This window comes from Tamandua tetradactyla, chromosome 11, assembly GCF_023851605.1.
Source record: "Tamandua tetradactyla isolate mTamTet1 chromosome 11, mTamTet1.pri, whole genome shotgun sequence".
NCBI classification, from domain to species: domain Eukaryota; kingdom Metazoa; phylum Chordata; class Mammalia; order Pilosa; family Myrmecophagidae; genus Tamandua; species Tamandua tetradactyla.
Genome location: NC_135337.1, coordinates 79,751,545 through 79,778,446, shown reverse-complemented (window position 1 = coordinate 79,778,446; position 26,902 = coordinate 79,751,545). Strand labels below are relative to the sequence as shown.

General features: G+C 41.1%; 1 protein-coding gene across 8 annotated transcripts; it reads left to right on the top strand.

Moving 5' to 3' along the window:
• Positions 1 to 1,335: 1,335 nt before the first annotated feature.
• Positions 1,336 to 26,902, top strand: LOC143650438 (uncharacterized). Of its 8 annotated transcripts, none has more exons than XM_077121217.1 (5): positions 1,343 to 1,425; positions 17,671 to 17,799; positions 19,354 to 19,480; positions 19,933 to 20,116; positions 20,964 to 26,902. In XM_077121217.1, exons 3-5 carry the CDS (start codon positions 19,447 to 19,449, stop codon positions 22,399 to 22,401), a joined length of 1,656 nt encoding a protein of 551 aa, XP_076977332.1. In that variant the 5' UTR covers positions 1,343 to 1,425; positions 17,671 to 17,799; positions 19,354 to 19,446; the 3' UTR covers positions 22,402 to 26,902. The 8 variants fall into 8 exon arrangements, with proteins under 8 accessions (XP_076977334.1, XP_076977328.1, XP_076977332.1 ...); XM_077121216.1 differs by lacking the exon at positions 1,343 to 1,425 and adding an exon at positions 9,327 to 9,631 and having other exon boundaries at positions 17,714 to 17,799; XM_077121215.1 differs by lacking the exon at positions 1,343 to 1,425 and adding an exon at positions 9,327 to 9,631.

Here is a 26,902-nt window from a genome sequence, read left to right as displayed (position 1 = left end):
CCGGCTGCCGCGGCTTGGGGAACCACTGATCCGAAGCGCCCGGGAAGGAGGGAGGGAGGGGCTCTGGCCACCAGCAGCCGCGGCCTGGGGAAGCATGCGCTGCTTGGGGACCTCACCGCAGTGGAGTCTCTTAGCCAGTCCAGCTGTTCCAGACTGGGGTACACTGTGTGTCTTGTCTCTGTCATGGCTCCAGGAGCTGTTCTGTACTGTTTCTAGTTATTTAGTAGTTGTTCTGGAGGAGGAACTAAGACGCGCACACCTTATTAAGCCGCCATCTTCTCCAGAAGTCCTCAATTGCCCTTTTGAGTCTTCTGATCTCTTACCTTTGTAGGCAGCGGTGTGCGCGGTGCTTGCCTCGGCTCAGGTGGCTCTGCTCCAGTCTCACCCTTCCCGGAGTCCTCATGCAGATTTTTAAAAACTTGGTGTTCTTTATTCACAATAAGTAGAGATTTATATAACAACCTTTTATTTATTAATAGCTTATAATTCTCATGAGTCATTTATTTAAAGCCTTAACGCCACTATCATTCTCTAAACGCTCATTTTTATCAGGGTATAAAACCTTTCTGTAAACCATAAGAGATTTTTTTCAATTCTTTCTTAAAATGACAAGTGCTGTAAAAAGTTATATTTCCACTTTATCTCAAACGAGGCCGTTTTCTGACATGAGTAGCCATATTAAACGCATTAGGTGTTTTGGCCCAATCTACTAAGTGTCTTAAGGTGTTTCAGGTCCAAACCAAATTTACAGAAGCTTCTTTTGGTCATTGTATCAGTTAAAATAGGAATTCAGTTGTCTTAGGGATATCATAGCGCTTTTGCATTTTAAAATTCTGTAGGGACACACTTAAAAACCTCATCCAACATAAATCTCCTTCCCGTGGAAAATGCACACCTGAGAATTTTAATAAACACTTCTATTCTGTGGGTGTCCCGAGTTGAGTCCCTGCGCCCAGGGCTGGGGGTTCACCCTTCCCGCCCGCCCAACGCTGGGGAGTCTGCAGGGAGGTCCCTGACCTAAAGACCCCGATGTGGGGCCGGCTAGGGCGGGGAGACCCAGCGGTGCCGGCGCCACACCCGGCCCCACGTCCAAGAGGAGGACGCTAGCCAAATGCGAACGTCAGGGTAGACCAGAAGTCCGGCCCACGAGGTTACGTCCGCGCCGCCCTGTTATACAGGCGCTGGGGCGGGGGTGAGTGGGTATGCATGGGGAGAGTAAGGTCCAATCAGAGACTATCCGTGACTGTGCTCGGCTCATTGTCCAATCGGCAGCGCCGGGGGCGGGGCGATGCCAACCCTCCTGGACGTCACCTTTACTTCAAAGCCGCGCGAGGACGTCTCTCCGGCACAGTCGCTCTCTCACCTGCGCGGGCCTCCGGGGCCGCCGGGAGGACGCCCTCGAGACCCCCAGGACACGGGGAGATGGTGAGTCCCAGGGACCGGCCGAAGAAGGCCGGACCGGGGTGTCTTCTGCGCTTGTGTCCGAGACTCGGGCTCAGCCCCTCGGGCGCTTAGGATGGACCAAGACGGTCCCGTGCGTCCTGTCCCGGCCCTGCGCCCCCTGCCCGGTGCCCTGTGTGTGGGGTGGGGTGGGGTGGGGTGGGGTGGGGGGGAGGGGTCAGCCCCGCTTCCCGCCTAGGCAGTGGGTGAGGCCGGGGCTTACCGGGGAGAGAGGAGGTACCCCTGACTCGGGCTGTGGGGGCCTAGGTGAAGATCCGCAGAGGAGCTGGCCTGCGGCGAGCCGGGTCTGTGGGGCCCCAAGCCCTCCGTTCTCAACCGGCTTTCCCGATTTACCCAGATGCACAGAAGCCGGTCCGGAATCCTCCCCATTTTAGCTCATTTTATAGGCGTTAAATCCCTATAATGTCATATCCCTCCCCGTATCCCCAAACGCCAGCTGTCCAACTCCAGAGCACATCATCACCATCAACTATTTGTCCCCCGTGCTAGACTGCAGTGTTTGAATTATAAGGGAAGAATACCACCCCAAACCCAGCTGTGAAAAGTGTTTGAGTCTGTCCTCTCAGTAAACAAGCATCCTAGCAAAACCTTTTTGGGTTGAGGTCTCTTAGAAAACGTACTGTTGATTAGCTTTCTTAGCCTGCCTTCATATCTCTTCCTGGTTCTGGGTCTTAAATCCCCCAGTATGCTCCACAGCTAGATTTGGGAACTTGGAGAAAGCTCCTTGGTGTCTTAGGGCTGGGAGAACTTTCCCTATATATCCTCTGTCTAAAAAGAATATCTTGGAGCACCGCTTTTTTTTTTTGAACCCCAACCTGAGATTTGTGGATTGAATTGTGCCGCTTCCCACCACCCCCAAAGATATTTTGACGTCTCAGCCCCTGTCCTTGTGAATGTGACCTTTTGTCTGGGAATAGGGTCTTTGTGCATATATTCAAGATGAGGTCATGCTGATTTGGGATGGGCCTAATCCAGTGTGACTGATGTCTTCCTAAGAAGACAAAGCAAGGGAGGCCATGTGATTTCAGAGGCAGAGACTGGAGTGACACATCTATAAGCCAAGGATGCTCAGTGATACTGGCGACCACTACTAGAACGTGGAATAGGCAAGGAAGGATCCTCCTCTACAGGTTTCTGAGGGAGCATGGCCCTGCTGAGACCTGATTTTAGACTTCTGGCCTCCAGAATTGTGAGAAGATAAATTCATGTGTGATACTTTCTGGATACTTATATGTGACACTGGAAGTTTTAGCTAGAGTGCTCAGACAGAAGAAAGGTATAAAAGGCATCCAAATAGTAAGGAAGAAGTAAAACTCATTTGCAGATGACATGATCATATACTTGGAAAATCCTGAGAAATATATGACAAAGCTACAAGCAGCAAAACAAACAAACAAAAAGGATAAATGGAACGCCTCAAAATCAAAAGCTTATCACCTTAAAGGGCTTATTCAAATAGGTGAAAAGGCAGCCAACTCAATGGAAGAAGATATTTGGAAACTACATATTGTTTAAAAGTTTGATATCCTGTATACATAAAGAAATTATGCAACTCAACAACAAAAGACCAAACAACCCAATTATGAAATGGACAAAGACTATGAGTAGACATTTCTCTGAAGAACAAATACAGATGGCTAAAAAGCACATGAAGAGATGCTTATCTTCATAAGGGAAATGCAAATTAAGATTACAATGAGGTATCACCTCATGCTTATAAGAATGGCTGCTATTAAACAAACAGAAAACTGCAAATGTTCGAGAGGATGTAGAAAAATTAGAATACTTATTCACTGCTGGTAGGAATGTATAAGGGTACAGCTGCTGTAGAAGACAGTTTGGAGATTCCTCAGAAAATTAAATATCAAGTTGCGCTATGACCTGGCAATTCCAATACTCAGTATATACTTAGAAAATCCAAAAGCAGTGACATGAACAGACATTTGCACATTGATGTTCATAGCAGCACTCCAATTGCTAAAAGATGGAAAAAATCCAAGTGCCCATCAACAGATGAGTGGTTTAATAAAATGTGGTATATGCATATGACGGAATATTATGCAACAGTAAGAAGAAATGAGATCCCAAAGCATATAACAATATGAATGAAACTTGAGGACATAATGCTGAGTGAATTAAACACATAATGATCTCACTATTATGACTCTGGTTGACATAAACTCAGAGGCTTACAAATATAGATTCTAGGGGACCTAGAGGGCAAAGTCCATTAGATTTCAAAGTCTCAGAGTCATTTATCTTCAGGGCTTTAGAAAGCAATAGTACCACCCTTTCCAAATGTCTACACAACAGCCTGTGTCTCTCTGAATACAACCTTGGGGGCCATAGGGCCCACTAGTTGAGACTGGCAGCAGTTCTGTTTATACAGGTCCCATAGCACTCTTGTTGGCTTTTTATGTAGTAAGCAAGGATCGTGCCCACCAAATACAAGGAATTTCCACAAATCCTTCCTGAATAACTCCGTCACCAATCCTGGCTCTCTCTGAAATGGCTGACAGTTTCCATATTTGGCCAGATTCTCATGTGGACACCATTCTCTGGGATGTCTCTTCCTGGAAGCCCAGAATTTTCCAGAACATCAACTTCTTGTTTCTTTGTAGCCAAAAGTTCAGTTTTCAGCTTATCTCTTTCCTGTTCCCATGGTAAGATGAGATACTGTTATAAATCTTATATGTACAGTATTTCCGGTTTATTCTGTTTCTCTAGAGAACCCTAACAGATACAGTATGGATTGAGGAGATTCTTATCAATTATCAACAAAATAAAAAATTCCTGTCTCTGTAAATACAGTAGTATCAACTTCTTGACTCTTATGTACCGAACCTGCTGCTATTCAATGATAGGTTTGTTGGCAAAGCTGCTTTTATGATTGGACTCCAGGCTCAGTGTGTAGGGAGAGCTTGTGACCTGATTCAGGAGCTCTCTGCAGGAAGACACACCTGCCTCTGCGTTGTTGTACATGGAGAAAATTCCAATTAGACAGAAACATCCTTCCAGTTGAAGTTCAAGGACTTAGCAGATCAGACGCCTTCTGATAGTTACAATTAATCATTCCTTTGCAAATACATTCAGTAAGTCCACTGAAATCATCAAGATCTTAAACACAACATCTGCCTGTCAATTCAAGATTAATTCTGGACCATGTATAGAATCTAGCTGCCTTGGTTCAACAACCACAACTGGGAAAAATGAGTGTGCCAGAAAATTTCAAATGAATTCATGGGGAAAAGAACTGTATGAAAAGATGATGGTGGAGGTTAGGAGCTGCCCAACTGCTGAAATAAGGTGCAGAATAAGTCTTACTGCTTTTTTTTCATTAAATGATTTTTATTGTGAAATACAATTTATATACAAAAATGTAAGAAACAATTTTATAAAAAGGAGCAATAATCTTCAGAGTACATTTTAACAAGAAGTTGCAGAACAGATTTCAAAGTTTGGCATAGGTTACCATTCCATAACTTCAGGCTTTACCATTTAGTTGCTCAAAAACACTGGAGGTTAAAAGAAACCAGTAGGGTGGTTCAGCATACTCGCCTGTTAAATCCCATCTTCTCTGTTACAACTCCTCCTCCTTTGACCCTACGCTAATCTATAGGGGTGTTTGGGCTATGCCTAGTCTAGCTTTTTCATGTTGAAAAGTGGTATCAATGATACCGCTTTTATTCTTGGAGAGGGTGAACCCTCTAGGTTTCAGGTTTTATCTATCCTAGGAACTCTCTGAAGGTTAAAAATTTCATGAAAGTATAAAGTTAGTGTGTAAAATTTTATAGAGTCTCAGTTAGAACCCTAGGTGTTCTTTAGGGTTAACAAGAATGATATTGGTTGGGGGTTAGCAAACAATGGCAGTTAGCAGTATCTAGCTGAAGCCTGCATAAGAGTAATCTTCAGAATAACTTCTCAGCTCCATTTGAACTTTTTTAGCCACCGATACCTTATTTCGCTGCACTTCTTTTCCCCTCTTTGGTCATGTAGGTATTGTTGATTCCACGGTGCCAGGGCCAGGCTCATCCCTGGGAATCATGTCGTATGCTTTCAGAGAGACTTTAATCCTTGGATGTCTTGTTTCATGTAGAGGGAAGGGTAATAATTTTTCTTGCAGAATTAGGCTTAAAAAGAGACAGGCCACATGAGCAACAAAAGAGGTTTCCTGAAAGCAATTCTAAGGCATAATTATAAGTAGTCTTAGCTTCTTTGCTACAGAAATGAGTTTTGCATGGACAATCCTCAAAATCAAGGACTTGTGCTATATTCTCAGGAATCCCTAATGTTTGAGAGAGTATCCAGTGTTTTCCTGATGGGGAAATTTTTTTTAATAATTTATTAATTTAAAAAATTAAGAACAAACAAACAAAAACATTAACATATAATTCTGTTCTACATATATATTCAGTAATTCTCAATATCATCACTTAGTTGCATATTCATCATTTCTTAGAACATTTGCATTAATTCAGAAAAAGAAATTAAAAGACAATAGAAAAAGAAATAAAATAAAATGAACACAGGAAAGGGAAAAAAAAGATTATACCTATCATACCCCTTACTCCTCGCTTTCATTGATCACTAGCATTTCAAACTAAATTTATTTTAGCATTTGTTCCCCCTATTATTTGTTTTTATTCCATATGTTCTACTCGTTTGTTGACAAGGTAGATAAAAGGAGCATCAGACACAAGGTTTTCACAATCACAGAGTCACATTGTGACAGCTATATCATTATTCAATCATCCTCAAGAAACAAGGCTACTGGAACACAGCTCTACATTTTCAGGCAGTTCCCTCCAACCTCTCTATGACATCTTGAATAACAAGGTGATATTTACTTAATGCATAAGAATAACCTCCAGGACAACCTCTCGACTCTGTTTGGAATCTCTCAGCCATTGACACTTTGTCTCATTTCACTCTTCCCCCTTTTGATCAAGAAGGTTTTCTCAATCCCTTGATGCTAAGTCTTAGCTCATTCTAGGGTTTTTCTCAATCCCTTGATGCTGAGTCTCAGCTCATTCTAGGATTTCTGTCCCACATTGCCAGGAAGGAAGGTCCACACCCCTGGGAGTCATGTCCCACGTATACAGGGGGAGGGTGGTGAGATTGCTTGTTGTGTTGGCTGGAGAGAGAGGCCACATCTGAGCAACAAAAGAGGCTCTCTTGGGGGTGACTCTTAGGCCTAAATTTTAAGTAGACTTGACCTATCCTTTGTGGGGTTAAGTTTCATATGAACGAACCCCAAGACTGGGGGCTCAGCCTATAGCTTTGGTTGTCCACACTGCTTGTGAGAATATCAAGAATTCAACTTGGGGAAGTTGCATTTCTCCCGATTCCCTGATGGGGAAATTTAATAGTGCCATGCTTTTTCTCCAGTTCCAGAAGGGACTCTACCAATACTTTCTAATTATCAGCCTACCATAGTCTGGGGTGTATCTGAGTATGACATTAAACCATACAAAATTACAAGTCCTTATTCCCATTCTGGGTTCCATGAGTTCAGGTGTTAAAATCCAGGCAGGTTGATTTAGATTGTGTGTTATATTGAATTAGATTCTACACACAGCCAGCCTCCCTGCCTTTGGTCTCATACAATAGGTAAAGCTCTAGAATGCATATGCTATCGTTTGCTCTGTATTCTGATTTACCTTATCCCTACCAGATCAGCCTCATTTTTATCTCTAATTCAAGCTCTAATTGTCTAAATGGTGTATCCAGGCATGTTGAATTAGAGTATGTGCTACAGAAAATTTAGGTTCTGGACCAAATAAACCTTTGTTCTTTGGTCACAAAGAGCAGATTAAGTTCTAAAATATAGACAATGTCATCCTTACCGCTGTATTCTGAATTACCTTAATCCTGACCTGATTTGCTTCATTCTTATCTCGAAGCACCAGGTTATACATATGTAAAACAGCCGCTCAAAACCCAGAAGTAACAATTACCGCTTAGACTAAATGTGATCGCTATAAGAGGCAAAATAAGGCAGAAACAAAAGAGCAAATCCTGTATGGTCTCGTTTACAAAATACTTATAAGAAAACAGGGGCCTAGATTCTAAACAGTTATATCTTAATATTCTTTCATCAACATTAACAAATGTACCTCACCAATACTAGGGATCAACAACAGGTGGGGATAAGTAGTATGGGATGCTTTGTGTCTTCTTTTATGTTTTTATTTTACCTTATTATTATTTGGAATAATGAAAATGTTCTAAAATCGATTCTGGTGATGATTGCACAACTGTGATCATCCCGGGGACCACTGATGGTACAGTTTGGATGGAGTGTATGGTGTGTGAATATATCTCAATGAAATTGCATTAAAAAATACTGAAAATGAAAAAATCATCTGGTTGAAATCCAGGCCAACCTATGAGTTGGGTCTATGAACTTGTATGATTTGAATTTACTTCTCTTAATTTCAATTTCTTCAACTGTAAGTAGGGATAGCCATAAGGATTGCATAATATAGTTTAGGGTTAAGTCAGATAAATTACAGAAATATGTGTGTAGATTGCTTTTAACATAGGAGGGGTTCAAAGATCCAGGTCTTTTCATATAGTCATCCATAAAACCTGAAAAATCACTGCAATGGAAACAAACGTTTGGGTTATACTATGCAGTGTAGATGAGGCAGGGTTAAAATTAGGATGGTGGCTGGCTGATGAGTAAAAGGCAAACTCCAAGAAGCGGTCAGGCCACAATAAGAAAGATATCTCTGAGTAGGACGCCAATGAAGAGCACGTGGGGCCAACTTACCCCACCTGAGTGAGTCATCTACCATCAAACATCAACAAAGGAGGAAAAAGGGGTGGGCAGTAATTCATAAAAATTACAAAAGCAACAAAAATCTATAAAAACAGATGGCCCCACAATGCTGGGACTTGTCACCTTTTGCTTCTATCTTACAAGAGTGCCTGCATGCCCTTCTGTATGTATACTTAAAAATTTTCTGCCTTCCTATTTGACCTGTGCTGTGCCCTTGAATTCTTTCCTGAAGCTTGGCCAAGAAGCTAGGAATTCAACACCAGCAACAAAGATATGACGTTGATTTCTGCATTATAAATATTTCATTTGATGAAAATTTCCACAGAAATCCAATGAAATTTAAGCTAATTATGTTCTAGGAATAGGAATACAACTGTGACACTGGGGATAGACCATCACTCCATTTCACTTAAACTCTTTGAGCTTTTTCAGGCTTTTAGTTAACATCATGAAGCCCCATCTTGGGACTCAGTAATTAGAACAGATCCTCGGAGACGTTGTCTGAGGTGTCTCTTTTTTTTTGTTTCTAATTATTTGTATCATTTCACCATAACAAAACTGTCATCACTATTTTATACATTACATGTACTTTCACTTTATCTTAATCTAGAGTGTTTCTGAAATGAGCGGTCGTGTTCAACGTATTATGTGTCTTGGTCCAATCTATGAACTGTATTGAGTTTTCAGGTCTAACCTACATTTATATAAGCATGTTTTCATTTTTCTTATATCACCTAGAATAGGAATTCCGTTGCCATAGGAGTAATCATAGATTTCTACGTTTCAAAACACTTTAGGATCATTAAAAAAAATGATGTTAACGTGTTGACTCTCCATCTGAGAATTTTAGTAAACACTTGTATCTTGTGAGTTGTTCGGAGGAGAGTTCCAGGTAGGGCTGGGGTGGGAGGTCCGTAAACAGAAAGACCCGGATGTGGGGTGGGCGGGGCTGGGGGACCCCAGCGCGGCCGGCGGTCAAAGCGCCCCGCGGAGGGAGACTAGGACATACGTCACCTTCAAGCGTCTGTCCCTATACGTGGAGCGCACTTCTCTGCAGCAGGCCGGAACTAGTTCTGCCCGAAAGCAAACGTCCTCCATGGAGACGAGGAAGCTCCGCCCACTCAGTCACGTGGTCGTCCGTCGCACGTACCACTGGGGCACTCATCTAGCACCACTGTCTAGTCAACCACGCTGCTGGCGTTGCCGGAGCCCTCGCCAATCCTTGGCGTACTGTCCAATCAGCGGTGTCGGGGGTGGGACAACGCCAACGCGAACGTAAGAGCAAAGTTACTTCCGGCCGCGGCGCGAGCGCGTCTCCCGCCCTCGTCGCTGTCTCACCGGGTCCGCTAAGAGGACGCTGCGGAGGTCCCGGGAGGCGGGAAGATGGTGAGTGCGGGGGTGTCGGGCGGCCGGGACCGGCTGAAACTGGGCTGCGGTGGGACCCGGCTCTCTGAGGCTCCGGAGCGAAGGGTGGGCTGAGCCGGTCCCCGGCCCCAGGCGTCCTTTCTCGGCCCCTCGCGCAGCGCCGGAGCCCCCGGCCCAGAGCCCCACGCCCCTCCCAGACTAAGGGATGAGGCCGGAGTTCACGGGGCGGGGGTGGGGGTCTGGACTCGGGCTGTGGGGTCTTGGGTGGGGATGCGCTGAAGACTCTTCATGGAACTGTGTGGGGCGAACTCCGCAGGGTGTCTATGGGGCCCCAGGCGCTCCCCTCCCGACCGGCTTCCAGATTTATCCAGATGTGATCTTGTTACATAGAGAAAAACAGGGAATACCACCTTTGAAGGCCCACTGTATAAAATCTTTGGTCTTGGGTGCACAGGTAGTTCAGTGGTTAGAATGCCCGCCTTTCATGCGGGACACCCGGGTTCGATTCCCGGACCATGCACCCGTCCCCCCCCCAAAAAAAAAAACAAAACAAAAAACTTCGGGCCTCTCCTCCTAGTGTCTGCCTTAGGGACAGACATCCTAGTGGCTCTCTGGGTTTGAGATCCCTTTTTGATAATGATTTGATCAGTGTTTGATAATGTTACCGGTAGATCAGCCCACTCTCCTACTTTTTCCTGGTCCTGTTCCCTGCGGAGGACCGAAAATGTCGCAGAGCTGCCATCATTCTTGGAGAGTCCAGTAAATAAATAGTGCTCCTCGGGTTATCTATCCCAGAGGACAGATTGTGGAGTGGGAGTGGGGAATCTCAGGGGAGCGGCTTGGAGGTCCTGGGGCTGGAAGGAATCTCATGATATACTCCTTATCCAAATAGCCAACCCTTTGGGGGCATTGCATTAATTTTTCCCCCTAATCCCAGTTTTCATTCTTTGAAGACGCTTGGGTACTCAGCCCTTCTGATCAACCAAAGTTGGCACTTTGGCGGTAGCAGGTATGGGTGGCAGAGAAAAAGGATTCTGCCCTCTGGATTCCCACAGACAATTGAAGAAAGAAAAACACCCAAAGGACAAGGCATACCCACCTCTTGTGAGGTGCCACACAACTTCAGAAATAGTGGACCACAATCCAGAGTCGGGAGGGGGTTAGGAGCACTTAGAAAGCAGATTGGGAGGAGCTGGGGAATGTCCCTGTGGTAGGATGAGCTGACCTGGACCTGACACTAGGGTCAGATGTGTCTGATTTTCAGTTCAGTCCTTCCTCTTTCTGGGTTTTTGACCTTGAAAATATTTATTCATTTATCAAGCCTTTGTTTTTTTTTCAGCTTACAATTATTAAATTAATAGATCGTGAAAGATCAGGTCAAATATATCCAAAGAAGCAGAAAAAGAGGTAGATTTCAGGAAAAAAAAATTTCCAGTCTTAAATTTCATTTGTTAAAAATTCATTACTTTTTTCTTCTCCTGAGCATGTGTGTATTAAGTTTCTCTATTTTTTTGTTCTTTTCTTCTGTGTGTTGATAAATGGAATTCCAGGAGTTTGGCCTTGAGAATGCTAATCCGATACAGCTGCTGAAAAATCAATATATTTGTCCCCCCATTGTGATATATATATTGATGAGTTACAAGGATTCACCAAAGTATCTTTTTCTCTTTTATAGGGTAGAGAATCTGTGACTGGATAATATGATTAATTGTTCACAAAATATTTTATTACTCTGGAAATAATTAACTGTTACCTTTATTTTCCAAAATTTTGCTAATGTAAATATTGTTCAGTGAATATGTGTGCCTAACATATATCCAAGATTTTCAAACTACAGTAATCTGGATAGTATGGTATTAGCCTAGGGCCAGAAACCAGATCAATGGAAGGGGACATCCTGTATTTGGTTATGTAATGAATGACAAAGTAAGTATCGCTGAACATTGGCAGAAGTGGTGGGCTCTTTAATACACTGAACAGGGACAAACTATGTAAGAAAAAATGCATTCTATTTCTGTCTGTTCTGTAGACAATGTACTATAGATTTAAACACGAACTCTTTAAGAACTTATAAGCAAATGTCTTTATAAGGAAAGGGAGAACATTTTTTATATAAGAAAAAGAATGAGCCATGCAAGAAGAGATTGAAAAATTGGCTATATTGAAATAAAGGCAATCAAAAAAATCAGAGATAAAAGATATTTGCAGTACATACAAACATAAAAGGATTGCTATGCAGAGCAAAAATGAACAAACCAAATGAATAGAAATGGAAAATGCACTAAAACATTTCTCAAATGATGAAAGGCAACAATTGAAGTGATCAACCTTATGAATAATGAGCAAATAGTAAAGTAAGATCTCAAGTCTGTCCCACTTCACACTTACTAGAAGGGCAAAATTTAGTACATTAGATAATCCCAAGTGTTTGTGATCTTATTTAGCAAATAAGCCATTATGCACAGTCGTTGGGGGAATCAGTTGATAAATGCCTTTGGAATTTCCTACCAAGTTTGAACTTGGCCACCTTGTTTTTCAGAACATTTTTGCTATTTTTTTTTAACATTTTTTTTCCTGTTAGATTTATAAAAGTAGAATTTGTTAAGTCCTTAAAAGTTCTGGTTTGGGGATTTGTTGGAATTTTATGAAGACTGCAGGTCTTTTTTTAGAGAGCTGACATCTTGATGACACTGAGTTTTCCTTTGTAAAATCATGAGTCAGCTTTCCATTTTTTCATCCTCCTTTTATATTATCCAATATGTTTTTAAATTTGTCTGATAGGATCTTTTTCAATCCTTCATTAGACTTATTAAGTACTTAAAATTGTTTTTTACTGTAGCATTGTTAGTTTTTTAAAATTTTTTCTAATTTGCTGTTGATAATTAGAAGATAATGAAATTATTTTTAAACTTTTTGTTTTGAAATAGTTTTAAACTCATGTGACAGTTGCAAAAATAATGCAAACCATATACAGAGAAATCTATCTTACCCCGAGTCAAATGCACATATCTACCAATTTTAACATTTTGCTAGTTTTGCTATGTTATATCTATCATGTGTCTATCATCTATTTTCTGAATATTTGAGAGCAGGTTGCGCATATCATAATCCTTGAACACAAAATGTATTCCATATACATTTCACATATATAACCACCTTAAGTGTAGTTATCAAGTTCAAGAAATTTAATGTTCGTATAAAGCCTACATTCAGTTTTCCATTGTTTATTCTGTCCCAGTATTGTCCTTTTGAGCTTTTGCTCCTTTGTTCTTAGATCCCATCCAAGATCATGAATTGTGTTTAATTGTCATTATATTTCTAGTTGCTCTCTCTCTTTTAAATTTTGGAAACATATAGTTTCAGTTGGCTGTATCTGCCCAATGCAACATACTAGAAATGGGTTGGCTTTTACAATGGGGATTTATTAGCTTACGTATATACAGTTTTAAGTCTGAAAATGTCTAAAGCCATCAACAGGCCGATACCTACTCTAAAGAAAGGCTGGTGGCATCTCAAACACATCTGTCACATAGGAAGGCACATGGCTGGTGTCTGCTGGTCTTTCTCTTTTGGATTTGTTGCCTTCAGCCTCTGACTTCAATGGCTTCTTTCAGTTTCTGGGTGTGTCCTTGTCTCTGAGCTTCTCTAGATTCTCTGGGCTTTTCTGTCTTATCTTCTCATAAAGGATTACAGTTAAAGGATTAAGACCCACCTTGAATGGGCTGGGTCACATCTCAGTTGAAATAACCTATCAAAAGGTCCCATCCAGGATAGGTCTGTACCCAAGGGATGAGTACATAACAGCTCTAAACCATCACATATATACAACATAAATCTTCCCATTCCAACCCCTCCCAGCCATGCCATTCAGCGAGATTAATCTCATTCACAATGTCTCCTTCCCCACCATCCATTACTAAAATTTTCTCCTCATCCCAAACAAAATACGTATACTCATTTTGCATTAACTTCCCATTGACTCTTACTCCCACTCCTGGTAATCTGTACTCTGCTTTCTGTCTCTGAGTTTGCATATTCTCGCATATTTTCTTTGTAGTTTCCGTGGGGCTTAAATTTAACATCCTAAATCTACAGCAGTCTCATGTGCTTTGATGCCAACATAACTTTAACAGTAATCACAAATTATTCGTACACCCCTCTGTCTCCCTATTATATAGTTCTTGTCACAACTTACATGTTTAAAAGTTGCAAGTCCAAAACTACCAATATATCATTAAATTTAATGAATTTGCCTTTTAGATCCTGTAGAAGTAAAAAGTGGAGTTACAAACCAAAAATACGATAATACTAACATTTATATCTACCCATATCATTATCCTCATGGGAGCTCTCTGTATCTTCATGCAGCTTTGATTTAGTGTTTATTGTCCTTTCTTATCAACCTCCAGAGTACTCTTTTTATCATTTCTTGTAGGGTTCAGTCTAGTGGGATGAATTCCTCCAGCTTTTGCTTATCATGGAACGTTTTAATCTCTTCCTTTTTGAAAGACAATTTTGTCAGAGAGTTTTTGGCTAGCAGTTTTTTTGCTTTCAGTGCTTTAAATGTGTCATCCCACTGCTTTCTTGCCTCTCTTGTTTCCATGAGAAATTTGCACTTATTGAGGCTGCCTTGTACTTGTCGTATTGCTTCTTTATCATTGGCATTCAGCAGTCTGATTATACTATGTTGTTGTGTGGGTCTGTTTGGGTTTATCCTGTTTGGAGTTTTGTGAGCATCTTGAATTTGTATATTCATGTCTTCATTAAATTTTTGAAGTTTTCAACCATCACGTTCTTGAATATACTCTCTATTCCTTTCTTCTCCTTCTGGGACTTCCACGGTATGTGTATAGTGTACACTTGATGGTGTTCCACAGGTTCCTTAGGCTCTATTCACTTTGCTTCATTCTTCCTGCTCTGCAGACTAGGTGATTTCAATAGTCTCATCTTCAAATTCACTGAATCTTTCTTTTGCCAGTTCCAATCTGTCCAATCAAAATATTGGCCCAGGCAGTGCCAAGATAGTCAGGGACTTACAGAAGAAGTATCATCCCAAAAGGCACATGTGGTAGTCCTAGAAACAAAGAATTTACACTTGTTGAGGTGCCCCAAGAAGGACATAGACTAGTCAAGTAGATAGCTTAGCAAGGTGCATGTCATGGCCTTCCACCATCATGCCTCCCTTAGGATTCTCAGTCCAGACCCAATGATTAGTTTCAGTCCTTGGTTTCAGAGGAACTCCCTGGTGGCAGGAAGTGACTTAACTCTCACAGCAGTAACAGCAAAGCTGCTGTTTCATACCATGATGACATCATAGTTATCTATGCAGACACCAGAAGTTCATCGTTCCCCATCCCTTCTTCCTTTTCCCAAACTATACTTTTGCCATCACTGAGTCAGGGTCATTTTAGTGAATCCCACTTCTGATGGTGTACTTGTTTGAAAGGATGATGTACCCTAGAAAAGCCATGTTTTAATCCTGGTTCATTTTATAAAGGCAGTCGTTTCTTTTATTATAGTTTCTTTTATTTATAGTATTGGTTGGAAAATTGATTAGGTTATCTCCACAGAGATGTGGCTCACCCAGTTGTGGGTTATTAAACTTAATTGGATGGAGAAGTGACTTCACCCATTCCACATGGGTCTTGATTTACTGGAAACCTTTAAAAGGGAAGCATGTTGGAGAGAGTCCCTTTTGAGAATGACAGGAGAGTCATAAGCAGAGAGCCCATGCAGCCAGAGACCTTTGGAGATGATGAAGGAGTATGCCCCTGGGGGGATCTTCATATGAAGCAAGAGGCGTGGAAGAAAGCTAGTAGCAGATATTCATGTTTGCCATGTTCTTTTCCGGTTGGGGGAGAGACCCTGAACTTCATTGGCCTTACTTGAGTGAAGGTAACCTCTTTGTTAGTGCCTTTATTTGGACATTTTTGTGGACTTGTTTTAATTGGGACATTTTCATGGCCTTAGAATTGTAAACTTGCAACTTAATAAATTCCCTTTTTAAAAAGCCATTCCATTTGTGGTATATTGCATTTTGGCAGCTAGCAAACTAGAACATATGCCAATTCTATTGGTCCTCAAGATCACCCCCAGATTTGATGACTTACTAGAAGGAGTCACAAGACTTATTATATAGTTGTACTCACAACTCTGATTAGTTATAGCAATAGAAGCCAAAGCCAAATCAGCAAAGAAAAAGGAACACAGGGTGAAGTCCAGAGGAAGTTAGGCTCAAGCTTTTAAGAGTCCTCTTCCAATGAAGTTACACAGGATTCATGTAATTCCCCCAGCAAATGTAGTCTTACCAGGAATGTTCAATAGACACTCTGTATTTTGGATTTTTATTGATGGCTTATGATGTAGGCATCTTATACCTACCGTGTACCAGAAGGAAAGCAGTTGTTCAGCATAAACCATATTGTTTGCATAAGCAGTTTAGTCACAGTGAACAGCTTATCAATTAAGGTGATGGGAACTGTATTAGTTACGGTTCCCTAGAGAAACAGAATCAACAGGGAACACTTGCAAATATAAAATTTATAAAAGTGTCTCACGTGACCGTGGAAACGCTGTGTACAAAACCCACAGGGCAGGCTGTGAGGCTGACGATTCCGATGAAGGGTCTGGACGAACTCCACTGGAGAGGCTCGCTGGCCAAAGCAGGAAGAGAGCCTGTCTCCCTTGAATCCTCCTTAAAAGGCTTCCAGTGATTAGATTAAGCATCACTCATTGCGGAAGACACTCCCCTTGGCGGACCACAAATGGAATCAGCTGTGGGTGCAGCTGATGTGATCATGATTTAATTCTATGAAATGTCCTCATTGCAACAAACAGGCCAGCACTTGCCCAGACAGATAAACAGGTACCACCACTTGGCCAAGTTGACACATGAACGTCCACCCCTTGTCAACTTAGCAGCTATACTTATCACCTTAAACCATACCTAATTTTTAAATAAAAGAACTATAAAACACATTTTTTTCTTTCACCTAACGATACTCAACTGTCCTACATATAACTGGAAACACATTAAATCTCTCCAGAATAGGGTGCAAGTCCTTGGGTAATATTTGTTCATAAACTGAGCAAAACAACATTACAGTCCTCGTTTCCGTAACTGACCACGTGGTCATAGTTCATATTTATAACTACCTTCTTCCACTACCCATTCTATGTTCCCTTTACACTCAGCAAGCAGTTCAGCTGGCAATGGTTCTTTGTCTGGTGGCGTGACCCAAACCTTCATTCCTGAAGTTTTTTCATTGGTAGTCCTGCCTGGATTGGGTTGTTTCAGTTTACCATTGATTTAGTCACCGGGCATGGTAGCACTAAGAGATGCCTTAGGGGATCTCCTATATTCCAAGAAAACTCTTCTTACCTCCATTGTGTAGTTGCAGTCCTAATTCCCCCTGATAGTCAGGGTCAGTCACTCCAGCCAGTGACGTAATCCTGTTCTTGGCTTGTTGATCCGGGGACACAAGTAGCTCAAAGTGACCAGGTGGCAGTCTTAGATTCCAGTTGAAAGGAATCATTTTGTTTCTCCTGGTGGAAGAATGGTTTAAGCTTCTGATATTGTTATGGAATGAATGTATTTTGTATAAGGGGAAAACATGTCTTTTTTAGGGTCCAGAGGGTGGAATGTGCTGGCTTGAAAGGATGTATGTCCTGTAGAAAAGCCATGTTTTAATCTAAATCCCATTTCATAAAGACAGAATAATCCCTATTCAATACTGTATGTTTGAAACTAATCAGATCATCTCCCCGGAGATGTGATTTAATCAAGAGTGGTGGTTAGCCTGGATTAGGTGACGACATGTCTCCACGCATTGGGGCAGATCTTGATAAGTTTCTGGAGTCCTATAAAAGAGGAAATGTTTTGGAGAATGAAAGCGATTCGGAGAGGGCAGAGAATGCTACAGCACCACAAAGCAGAGAGTCCACGAGACTGTGACCTTTGGAGATGAAGAAGGAAAATGCCTCCTGGGGGCTTCATGAAACTGGAAGCCAGGAGTGAAGAAGCTAGCAGGTGATGCTGTGTTTGCCATGTGTCCTCCCAGAAGAGAGAGGAACCCTGACCGTATTCACCATGTGCCTTTCCAGATGAAAGAGAAACTCTGACTGTCCTCGCCATGTGCCCTCCCACTTAAGAGAGAAACCCTGAACTTCATTGGCCTTCTTGAACCAAGGTATCTTTGCCTGAATGCCTTAGATTGGACATTTCTATGGACTTGTTTTAATTGGGACATTTTCTTGGCCTTAGAACTGTAAACTAGCAATGTATTTAATTCCCCTTTAAAAGCCATTCTGTTTCTGATATATTGCATTCCGGCAGCTAGCAAACTAGAACAGGAACCCTCCCAAAATCCTGTTTCCCAGGCACCAGCCAAGTGGTAACTCTGTAAGAAAGGCTTTCTAAGTGTAAGCATTCTCAGGCCTGCTGTTTAAACTCTTTTCTGCACACTGTGCATTAGAACTTTGTGAGAGAAAGCAATACCAAGAGCAGGTAAGGCTGACTCAGCTCATTTCACTCCATGCCCCAACAGGAGGATTATCCTTACTATGCTGGTGCTCTGCTGAATATGTAAATTCAGCATCAGAAGTGCTGTGTGGCAGTATTTTTCTCTATTCTCTGCCTATGACATCAATGAATTATGTCTTTCAAAGACCAGAATTTCAGGATATAAAGCAGAACAGCTCATTGGTTCCTGTGCTTATGGGTTTGGCTGTCATGCTTATGTGTCCAAAAGGGGGCTTGGAAAGGAGTGAACTTGGGAGAGTGTCCTCTGCTCCTGGGATTCGAGAAAGGAAAGTATATGTTGTTTTGGAGGAAGGCACTTTATGCATTCATAATCAGGGGCAAAATAACAGTAACACATTTTGAACTTCAGTGAACTCCCTTCCATAGTGGAACTCAAATTCTTCCTCATGGTCAATAAGGCCTGCGGTACTGTTTATAGCTCTGGTGGAAAAAGCTCTTTTGGCACATTACAACCTCAGCATGTGAACTCTCAGTTGGTGAACAGCAGCACCAAGGCTCAGAAGTGGAAAGAATGAGTGGAGGTTCAGGATATAATGTATGGCTTAAGCTCTGTCTTCTCAATAGCTTCTTATTTCCAAGAAATGGCACAGAGAGGAAGAGTAAATGCTGAGACTGATAACTGCTACACAAATAACTAATATACTACTCTAAAAGATTTTCATTTAAACTGTTGGATCTGTCAGCATCTAATGGCCTGGAATTCTTTAAGACAATATGTCCAGGTAGTCCTTGTTACAAGTTTGGTACACAGGCCCCTTGGTCTCTCATATTTGGTGAGGGGAATAGAAAGAAAAGCCCCCAAGCTTCAATTTGTTTTTAGTTCTTAAAGCGTCATCTAGGTTTGATCCTGTGCTTCTTTTAGTGCTGAATGACAAGGAGATTTAAGGAAATAAAGGTCTTAGAATGGAAATATTGGTTGTATATAGACACTATTTCTCTCATTTCTCTAATGTGCCCTGTATCCTTCTGATAGAGAAGAATAAGACTTCACATGCTCAGAGTAAAAAGGTAGAGATACATTCAGTGTGATAGTGGTCCTTTTCAATCTATGAGGAAGTGAGTGTGAACAGAGAGAGGTCTGTTGACCGCGTCAGAGTAGATAGACCACAGAGCTTTGTGTGAATTTCCTATGAATTGAGTCCGGTTTTCCAGTGCCGTCTGTCTTACCCAGCCCTCTGCACACATATGTTGGACATTTTAGGGTTCAGTGGTCTTAGAGGATGTGGCTGTGGACTTCTCCCAGGAGGAGTGGGCTTTGCTGGATTCTGCTCAGAGGAACCTCTACAGAGATGTGATGATGGAAACCTTCCAGAACTTGACCTCAGTAGGTAAGGATGATCATTCCATCACTTAATTATTCAGAGAAGCATTATTTTGCTTACTGAGCTTGTTCTAAAATTGGGAATGTGGAAAAGGAACACATAGGCAAATAAGACAGATATGGTCACAATCTACAAGGAACTAGAATCTTATAGTTTCTCTGTGACATGAGAATCTGAGCATTAAACTGGGTTTTTCCCTATCTTGTTTAATAGACTTTGAAACTCTTGGTAGCACCAATTTAGATATAGATTTTATGGTCATTTTGACCAAATGAAGTTTGTTTTTTGAAACCTTGTGAGAATTTTACCCTGGTTAGTAAATTGCTGATCATTTTGACCCCTGTATCTATTACAGCAAAACTTCTAGATGTCTTTTGTGTGTGTGTTCAAATGTTTTATTTTTTTTTTCTAATAGATGAGTTCTTCCTGGTAAGATTTGTTTTTTTTGCTTGTTTTAGATATTGAGATTCAGTTTAAGGCCAGTGGATCTGCTTTTCAGCAGGACATTTATGGGAAAAATATAAATGAGGGACAAAAAATGGCAGCATTCACAAGAAATGATTCTTGGGCCTCCATTTTGGGAAAAATTTGGAGAAAACTTAACATTGACGACCAACACAAAAATCAAGGGAAACGACTGGGGTGAGTTGCACTCAAAAGGAACATAGTGTTCTAGTTTGCTAGCTGCCAGAATGCAACATACCAGAAATGGATTGGCTTTTAATAAAAGGGGATTTATTTAGTTAAGAATGTATAGTTCTTCAGAGGAAAGGCAGCTAACTTTCAACTGAGGTTCTTTCTTACACGGGAAGGCACAGGGGAATCTCTGCTGGCCTTCTTTCCAGACCTCTGGGTTCTAACAACTTTCCCCAGGTGATACCTTTCTGCATCTCCAAAGGCCTGGGATGAGCTGCAAATGCTGAGATGAGGTATGCTGAGCTGCTTGAGCTGTACAATGTTGCACTCTCTTGTTTAAGCATCCAGCTAGTTAAATCAAACATTCATTGCAGCAGGCATGCCTCCTAGCCAACTGCAAATGTAATCAGCAACAGATGAGGTTCACATGCCATTGGTTCATGTCCACAGTGGTAGAATTAGGTACCTTCACCTGGCCGGGTTGACACCTGAACCTAACTACCACACTTCTTATGTCAGGAAATTAAAAAGCAGACAAAGAAGCCTAAGTTCCAAATTTAAGCTTAGTTCCAAATTTGTTTATTCACAGAGTTTTCTGAAAAAAAATTGTTCCTTAACTGTGACTTAGATGTTAAATGTTTCAAACATAATTCATTTGGAAACAATTATCAGGAAACACTATTATATGAGACACAATGTTTTAATGGTGACTGATGTTGAGCCCTTCTCCAGAGATATCACTTTATTTTACTTTCAAACAATTCAGACAGGAGAGAAAACCTATGCTTTCACTGAAAATGGATAAAGTATAACATTAGTTCTTATTAATCAGCATACTTCTCATTTTTGACAGGAACATGGCAGAGAGATTCCATGAAAGTAATGAAGGTGATCAATGTGGAGAAATCTTCAGCCAGATTCCAAATCTCAATCTATACAGGAAAACTCTTTCTGGTATAAAACTGTTTGAAAGCAGTCAGTGTGGAAAGGTCTTCACATATTATTCATCCTTTAACAGTCACATTGCAGTTCACACTGGACACAAACCATGTCAGTGTCAGGAATGTGGGCAGGCCTACAGTTGCCCATCTTACCTGAGAGTACATATGAGAGTTCACAGTGGAGAGAAGCCATATAAGTGTAAGGAATGTGAGAAAGCCTTCAGTTATTCCTCAACTTTTCGGAGACACATGATAATGCACACTGGAGACAAACCCTATGAATGCAAACAATGTGGGAAAACCTTCACATATTCCCATTCTTTTAGAAGACATGAAAAGTCTCACAGTGGAGAGAAACCTTATGAATGTAAACAATGTGGGAAAGCATTCCGTCATCTCTCATCCGTTCAAGGACATTTGAGAGTACACACTGGAGAGAAACCCTATGAATGCAAGCAATGTGGAAAAGTGTTCAGTTGGCTCATATCCTTACGCAAACATGCAAGAATGCACACTGGAGAGAAACCGTATGAGTGTAAGCAATGTGGGAAAACCTTCACATATTCCCATTCTTTTAGAAGACATGAAAGATCTCACAGTGAAGAGAAACCTTATGAGTGTAAGCAGTGTGGGAAAGCATTTCGTCATTTCTCATCCATCCAAGAACACTTGAGAGTACACACTGGAGAGAAACCCTATGAATGCAAGCAATGTGGGAAAGTCTTCAGTTGGCCCATATCCTTACGAAAACATGCAAGAGTGCACACTGGAGAGAAACCCTATGAATGTAAGCAATGTGGGAAAATGTTTAGCTTGCCTACTTGCTTTCAGGGACATGTAAGAATGCACACTGGAAAGAAACCTTATGAATGTAAGCAGTGTGGAAAAGCCTTCAGTCATCCCTCGTACTTTCAAGGTCATGTTCAAATGCACACTGGAGAGAAACCCTATGAATGCAAGCAATGTGGAAAAGCCTTCTATTGTGTCATATCTGTACAAAAACACATGAGAACACATACTGTTGAGAAACCATATGAACGCAAGCAATGTGGGAAAGGTTTCAGTTGGCCTGAACTCTTACAGCAACATGTAAGAACACACACTGGAGCAAAACCTTATGAATGTAAGGAATGTGGGAAAGTCTTCAGGTGGCCCTCATCTTTACCAGTACATATGAGAATGCACACTGGAGAGAAACCTTATAAATGTAAGCAATGTGGGAAAGCCTTCAGTTGTTCTTCATCCTTAAGGAGACATGTAAAAACCCACACTGTAGAGAAACAATACAAATGTAATGTGGGAAAACCTCCTACAAATGAATTCATGTATTGTGTTCCAGAAGTCACATGAGATTAGAACTCTTATAAAAGTTATGAATATGCTATTCCCTTTGTCAGTACCTCATCCTTCAAGTGGACCGCTAGGGAGTGAATTTCCAATTCCTGCTTTTGCAAATAAACACTTAAGTGAATAATAACTCACTAAGTACTCTCTTAGCCATAGTACATAAGTATTGACAGATAATGCTTTTTCTTATAACTCAATATATAAAGCTTATCTTTCCATTATGTAGTGTGTTGGGCCCAAGGATAATTTCAAGGGTATTTTTACTGTTGAATTAGGGTTTTTTTTAATGTTTCAGTTTTTTTGTGAGTAAGGTTGTTAGAACAAAGAAACTCTATTTCTGTTATTTTCATACTGGCTTAGTAAGGCAGATGCTGAATATGACCCACGTGATTTGATAATGGAACCTAGACTTGGAGTTGGTCGTCCTGAATTGCATTATATCAATGTCAGTAATGTGGGGAACTTGATTTCTCAGAATCCTTTCCTTTATGGTTCCTTGGAAGAGGTAAAGAATCCATTGCTTAAGTTTTGTACATACATACAGGGAGAGAGGTGGATGTTTAGGGTCTTCATAAATACCTGTTTCTAGCTCATTTTCCTGATTTTTCACCCTACCAGTCAAAAATATTGTCAATTCAAATACCACGTGCTTGACTTTCTTTTTCTCAGAGTTTAGGCTTCCACAGAAATATCCATGAACTCCACATCAAGATTCACTTCTGTGGTCAGACACCTGTAGGTTGTTAGAGCCCTGACATATCTTCTATGCCAGTTAATCAGACTCTTATGGTTCGTTATATTTTCTGATGTTCTAGTCCCCTTTCCTAGATCTTACTGTGTTCATTATAAATTCTCATTTGCGTAGCAAACATCTTGTTCTCTTAATACTTAGAGTAGTTCTGTGTTCCTGATTTTACCATATCAACTCCAATGGTACAGTCAAAAAAGATATATGGAATTTTGTTATCCTATATTTTGGAGTAACTGTTAACATAGTCAATATGAAAACAAATACTCTCCCCATATATCAGAGAGATTTGGGGTATTTCTATTATGAGAGAGTTCAAATGCAGTTTCTCAGTATGTATTCAGTTATTATATTTGCTTATGTATGTTTAAATACAAGATGCTTTATTCTCCCAAGTCTTCTGTAGATCTTAAAAATGTTCAGATGTCTGTTAGTTGTTACTCTTAATTTCTCATTTGTTGATGTTTTAATTTCTCGGTTGCTAAAACAAATAGCATACAACAGGTGGCTTAACCACAGATGTTTATTGGCTCATGGTTTCAGTGGCTAGAAGGCTAGCTTCCTCTTAGGTTGGTGTTTTAGTTTCCTAGGCTGCTCCAGCAAATACCTATGAAATGAGTTGGTGTGAAAAATTGAAACTTACTAACTTACAGATTTCTGGCTGGGAAAATGTCCACATCAAAATGATTTCTTCCTGAAGACCAGCTGCCAGTGATTCTTGATTCCTCGGTCACTTGGCAAGACAAATGGTGGTATCTTCTGGTCTCTTTGTTCTCTTTCAGGTTTCCTTGATTTCAGTTTCTTGCTTCTGTGACTTTCTCTCTCTGTGTATTCATTCTATTTGTAAATGACTCCATTAATAGGATTAGGACCTACCCTGAATGAAATGGGTCAAACCTTAACGGAAGTAGCCTCATCAAAAGAGCTTAGTTACAATGGATTTATTCCCACAAAAATGGATTAAATTTAAGGTTGTGTTTTTCTGGGATACATGCAGTTTCAAACCACCACAGTTGGTATCTTCTGGCTGGGTGGGAATCCCTGGGGTTCCTTGGCTTTTCTGTCTATTGATAGTGCACAGGATGGCATCATCTCCTTTCTCATCTGGGTTCTGTTGACTTCCACTTTCTGGCTGTTCCTATGGCTTCTATTTCTGTGTCCAATTTCCTTTGCTTAGAAGGACTTCAGCCACATTGGATTAAGGCCACATTGAGTTAAGACCAAACTGAATAATTAAGGACTCATTCAGTTTGGACACATTGTAACTACCAGCATCTTCAAAGGCCCTAGCTACAAATGTGTTTAGACCAACAGGACCTGGGGTTGGGACCTGAATATGCCTTTGGGGGGCGGGTATGGGGGTCTGGGGAATTTGATTCAATTCCCAACAGCTGAGAAGATATATTACAATATTCCATTGCAATTGTGGATTTCAAATTAAGTTTTAGTTTTGTTAATTAAGCACTTAAATTCTGACTTCACATTATCAAGTGCATGCAAGGCATTTTTCTTATACATTCTATTATGTTTTTCTCATTAAAATTTCTTATTCATTGTTAATAACAAGTTCTTAAGTATTGATTTTGTCAGTGCTCTCCTGGCATAAGCTACCTGGCTGACACCTGTTCATTGATGTATTGAATGTATTGAATTATTAGCTATAGCAGTTTTTATTGAGTTAATACAGTTTGAATGGACATTCAGATCGAAGGACTGGGCCATATCAGTCAGATAGTATTTAAAAGGTTATCAGACATGAGCTTGCCTTTGCTGATTTGGGTGAACAGTCTGGAAAGTCAGGCTTTGCTCAATTCTTTGAGAATCTTCAGCGTTTTTATTTAGAAGGCAATAAGGAAGGATTGATACTAAAATCAATCAGCAAAGAATCAGCAGTCAGTCTTTGTGAGAAGAGAGAAGTGTTTGGTCTTATTTTTGGTTTGGAAGTGAGCTCTAGACGTAAGGTATCATTTTTAACATTTAGTAAAAAGAAGTTAAGTTTGACATGTTCAAGCAGGAAAATTTTTTAATGCATTTGATAAGACAGTGAAAGCTTTTTCTTTTCATGATCAGCAAAGCCTTACAAACTTTTCATAGATTTCTTTGCATGTGCTTACAATTCCAGTATTATGTAAGGGAGAGGAAAAGAATGTAACAGTTTTCTGTTTTATTAAGGAGCAAATGATATTTACTATATCTTCATTTTTAAAAACATGTTTATAGCACTGCAGGGATTAATGTGATTTGAATTTCATTGGTATCTTACTTGAGTACCTCTGTACATTTTCTCTCCCTTCATACAAATGAGGAAAGTTAAGCACTGGAGGCAGGATCTTTCCAGACTCATGTGGCTCATTATAATAATGGAATCTCTCAGTTTTGAAGGTTTCCTCTGTGCTGCAAACTGTGGAAGATTTTAAATTTTAGAAAAACACTGGAAGACAAATTTAATTACTCAGTTTTACAAACATGACATCAAATTTTACAAAAAGTCTTCAAAGGCTTCATGGTATTCCTTTTCTGTGATATTCTGGAAAAGGCAAATTATAGCATCTAACAACAATCAAAGTGCTCATGTGTTTAGAGGAAAGAAATTCTTGAATCTTGATTTGTGGGTGTGTAAAACACTTTTCATTTCCTCGGGGTCCTTCCTAGGAGGAATTGAAGGATGGGAAGAAAAGCTTAATGCCTCCTCAGGGCCTTTTTGGAATTCAGATTTTAGTTAGGAAGTACCTTCTAGAGCCACACCTATGCTCAACATATATACTTAACTGGACGTAAGAGAGATGGTTCCTGGAATCAGTCTTTGAGTTTACATCCGTTCCTTTGGATGAGGTCTAGGGAACGCCGTGGCTCTGAAGCAAGAAGTTTCTCCCCAAGAAGTCTCCTCCATTGGTCCTTGTTTTCCTAGGGCACTAATATAAGATCTCTCCAAGTCTTGTCTTGAGGAGCTTTGTAGCTCTCAAGTTCCCATTTGAAGTCCATTCTGTGACTTCTCACTAAGAAGCCTCATTAAGAATATGCTTTTCCTGCTGCCGGGAGCTCTGGGACAGTGCCACAAAGCTGAAAGATGAGTGCAGAAGCAGGAGTGGGAGAGTCAATGGTATTCAGACACATATCTCTTGACCACAACAACCCTCCACTTCTGCATAAGCATCACCTCAGCATCCACAGACACGGTCACACCCAAGAGAGTCTTAAAACTGCCCATTACTTCAGAGACATCTTGTCTCTGCCCATCTGACCCATTCATGTCATTCACCCCAAGTTCTCTCCCATCCAGTTAATCAGCCTGATTGCTGTCTATACCCTGGTCTCCTCACCGCCAGTCTACTTCATCTTCAGACTTCAGGGTGGATGTTTAAAGTGTTTGAGCACACTTCTGGGGAGAACCATCAAGCTGGCCGGTGGCCTGTGGGAAATGCAGATCTCAGGCAGACGCTCAGAGCCCTTTGGCTCCTGGCATGCAACGCGGGCCCCCTCTCAAAGGGCTGTACCCCAGAGATACCTGGGAGTTTCCTTTTTGCTGAAGTGTGCAGTCGCAGTCCCAAACTGGGCTCCCCATCTCCACCACTGTGGCAGAAATTGTGCTTCCCTGAAAAGACCCAGGGAAGGTTCTAGATAGGAAATAAAGTAGGCTAGTCCCCACCGACTCTCTCATCAGCCTCCCAACATACCCTGGATCTTGTAAGACATGTCTCTGTAGCTGGGCGGCTGAAGGAGGATGGCTGCTGCCCGGGGTTGATGAATAGACTGAAC

What these genes read in the sequence shown, in the direction of transcription:
- LOC143650438 (XM_077121213.1), top strand. An exon ending in CCAGAACTTGACCTCAGTAG is followed by an intron (nt 19,481 to 19,932) that starts GTAAGGATGATC and finishes TGCTTGTTTTAG; the next exon opens with ATATTGAGATTCAGTTTAAG. An exon ending in AATCAAGGGAAACGACTGGG is followed by an intron (nt 20,117 to 20,963) that starts GTGAGTTGCACT and finishes CATTTTTGACAG; the next exon opens with GAACATGGCAGAGAGATTCC.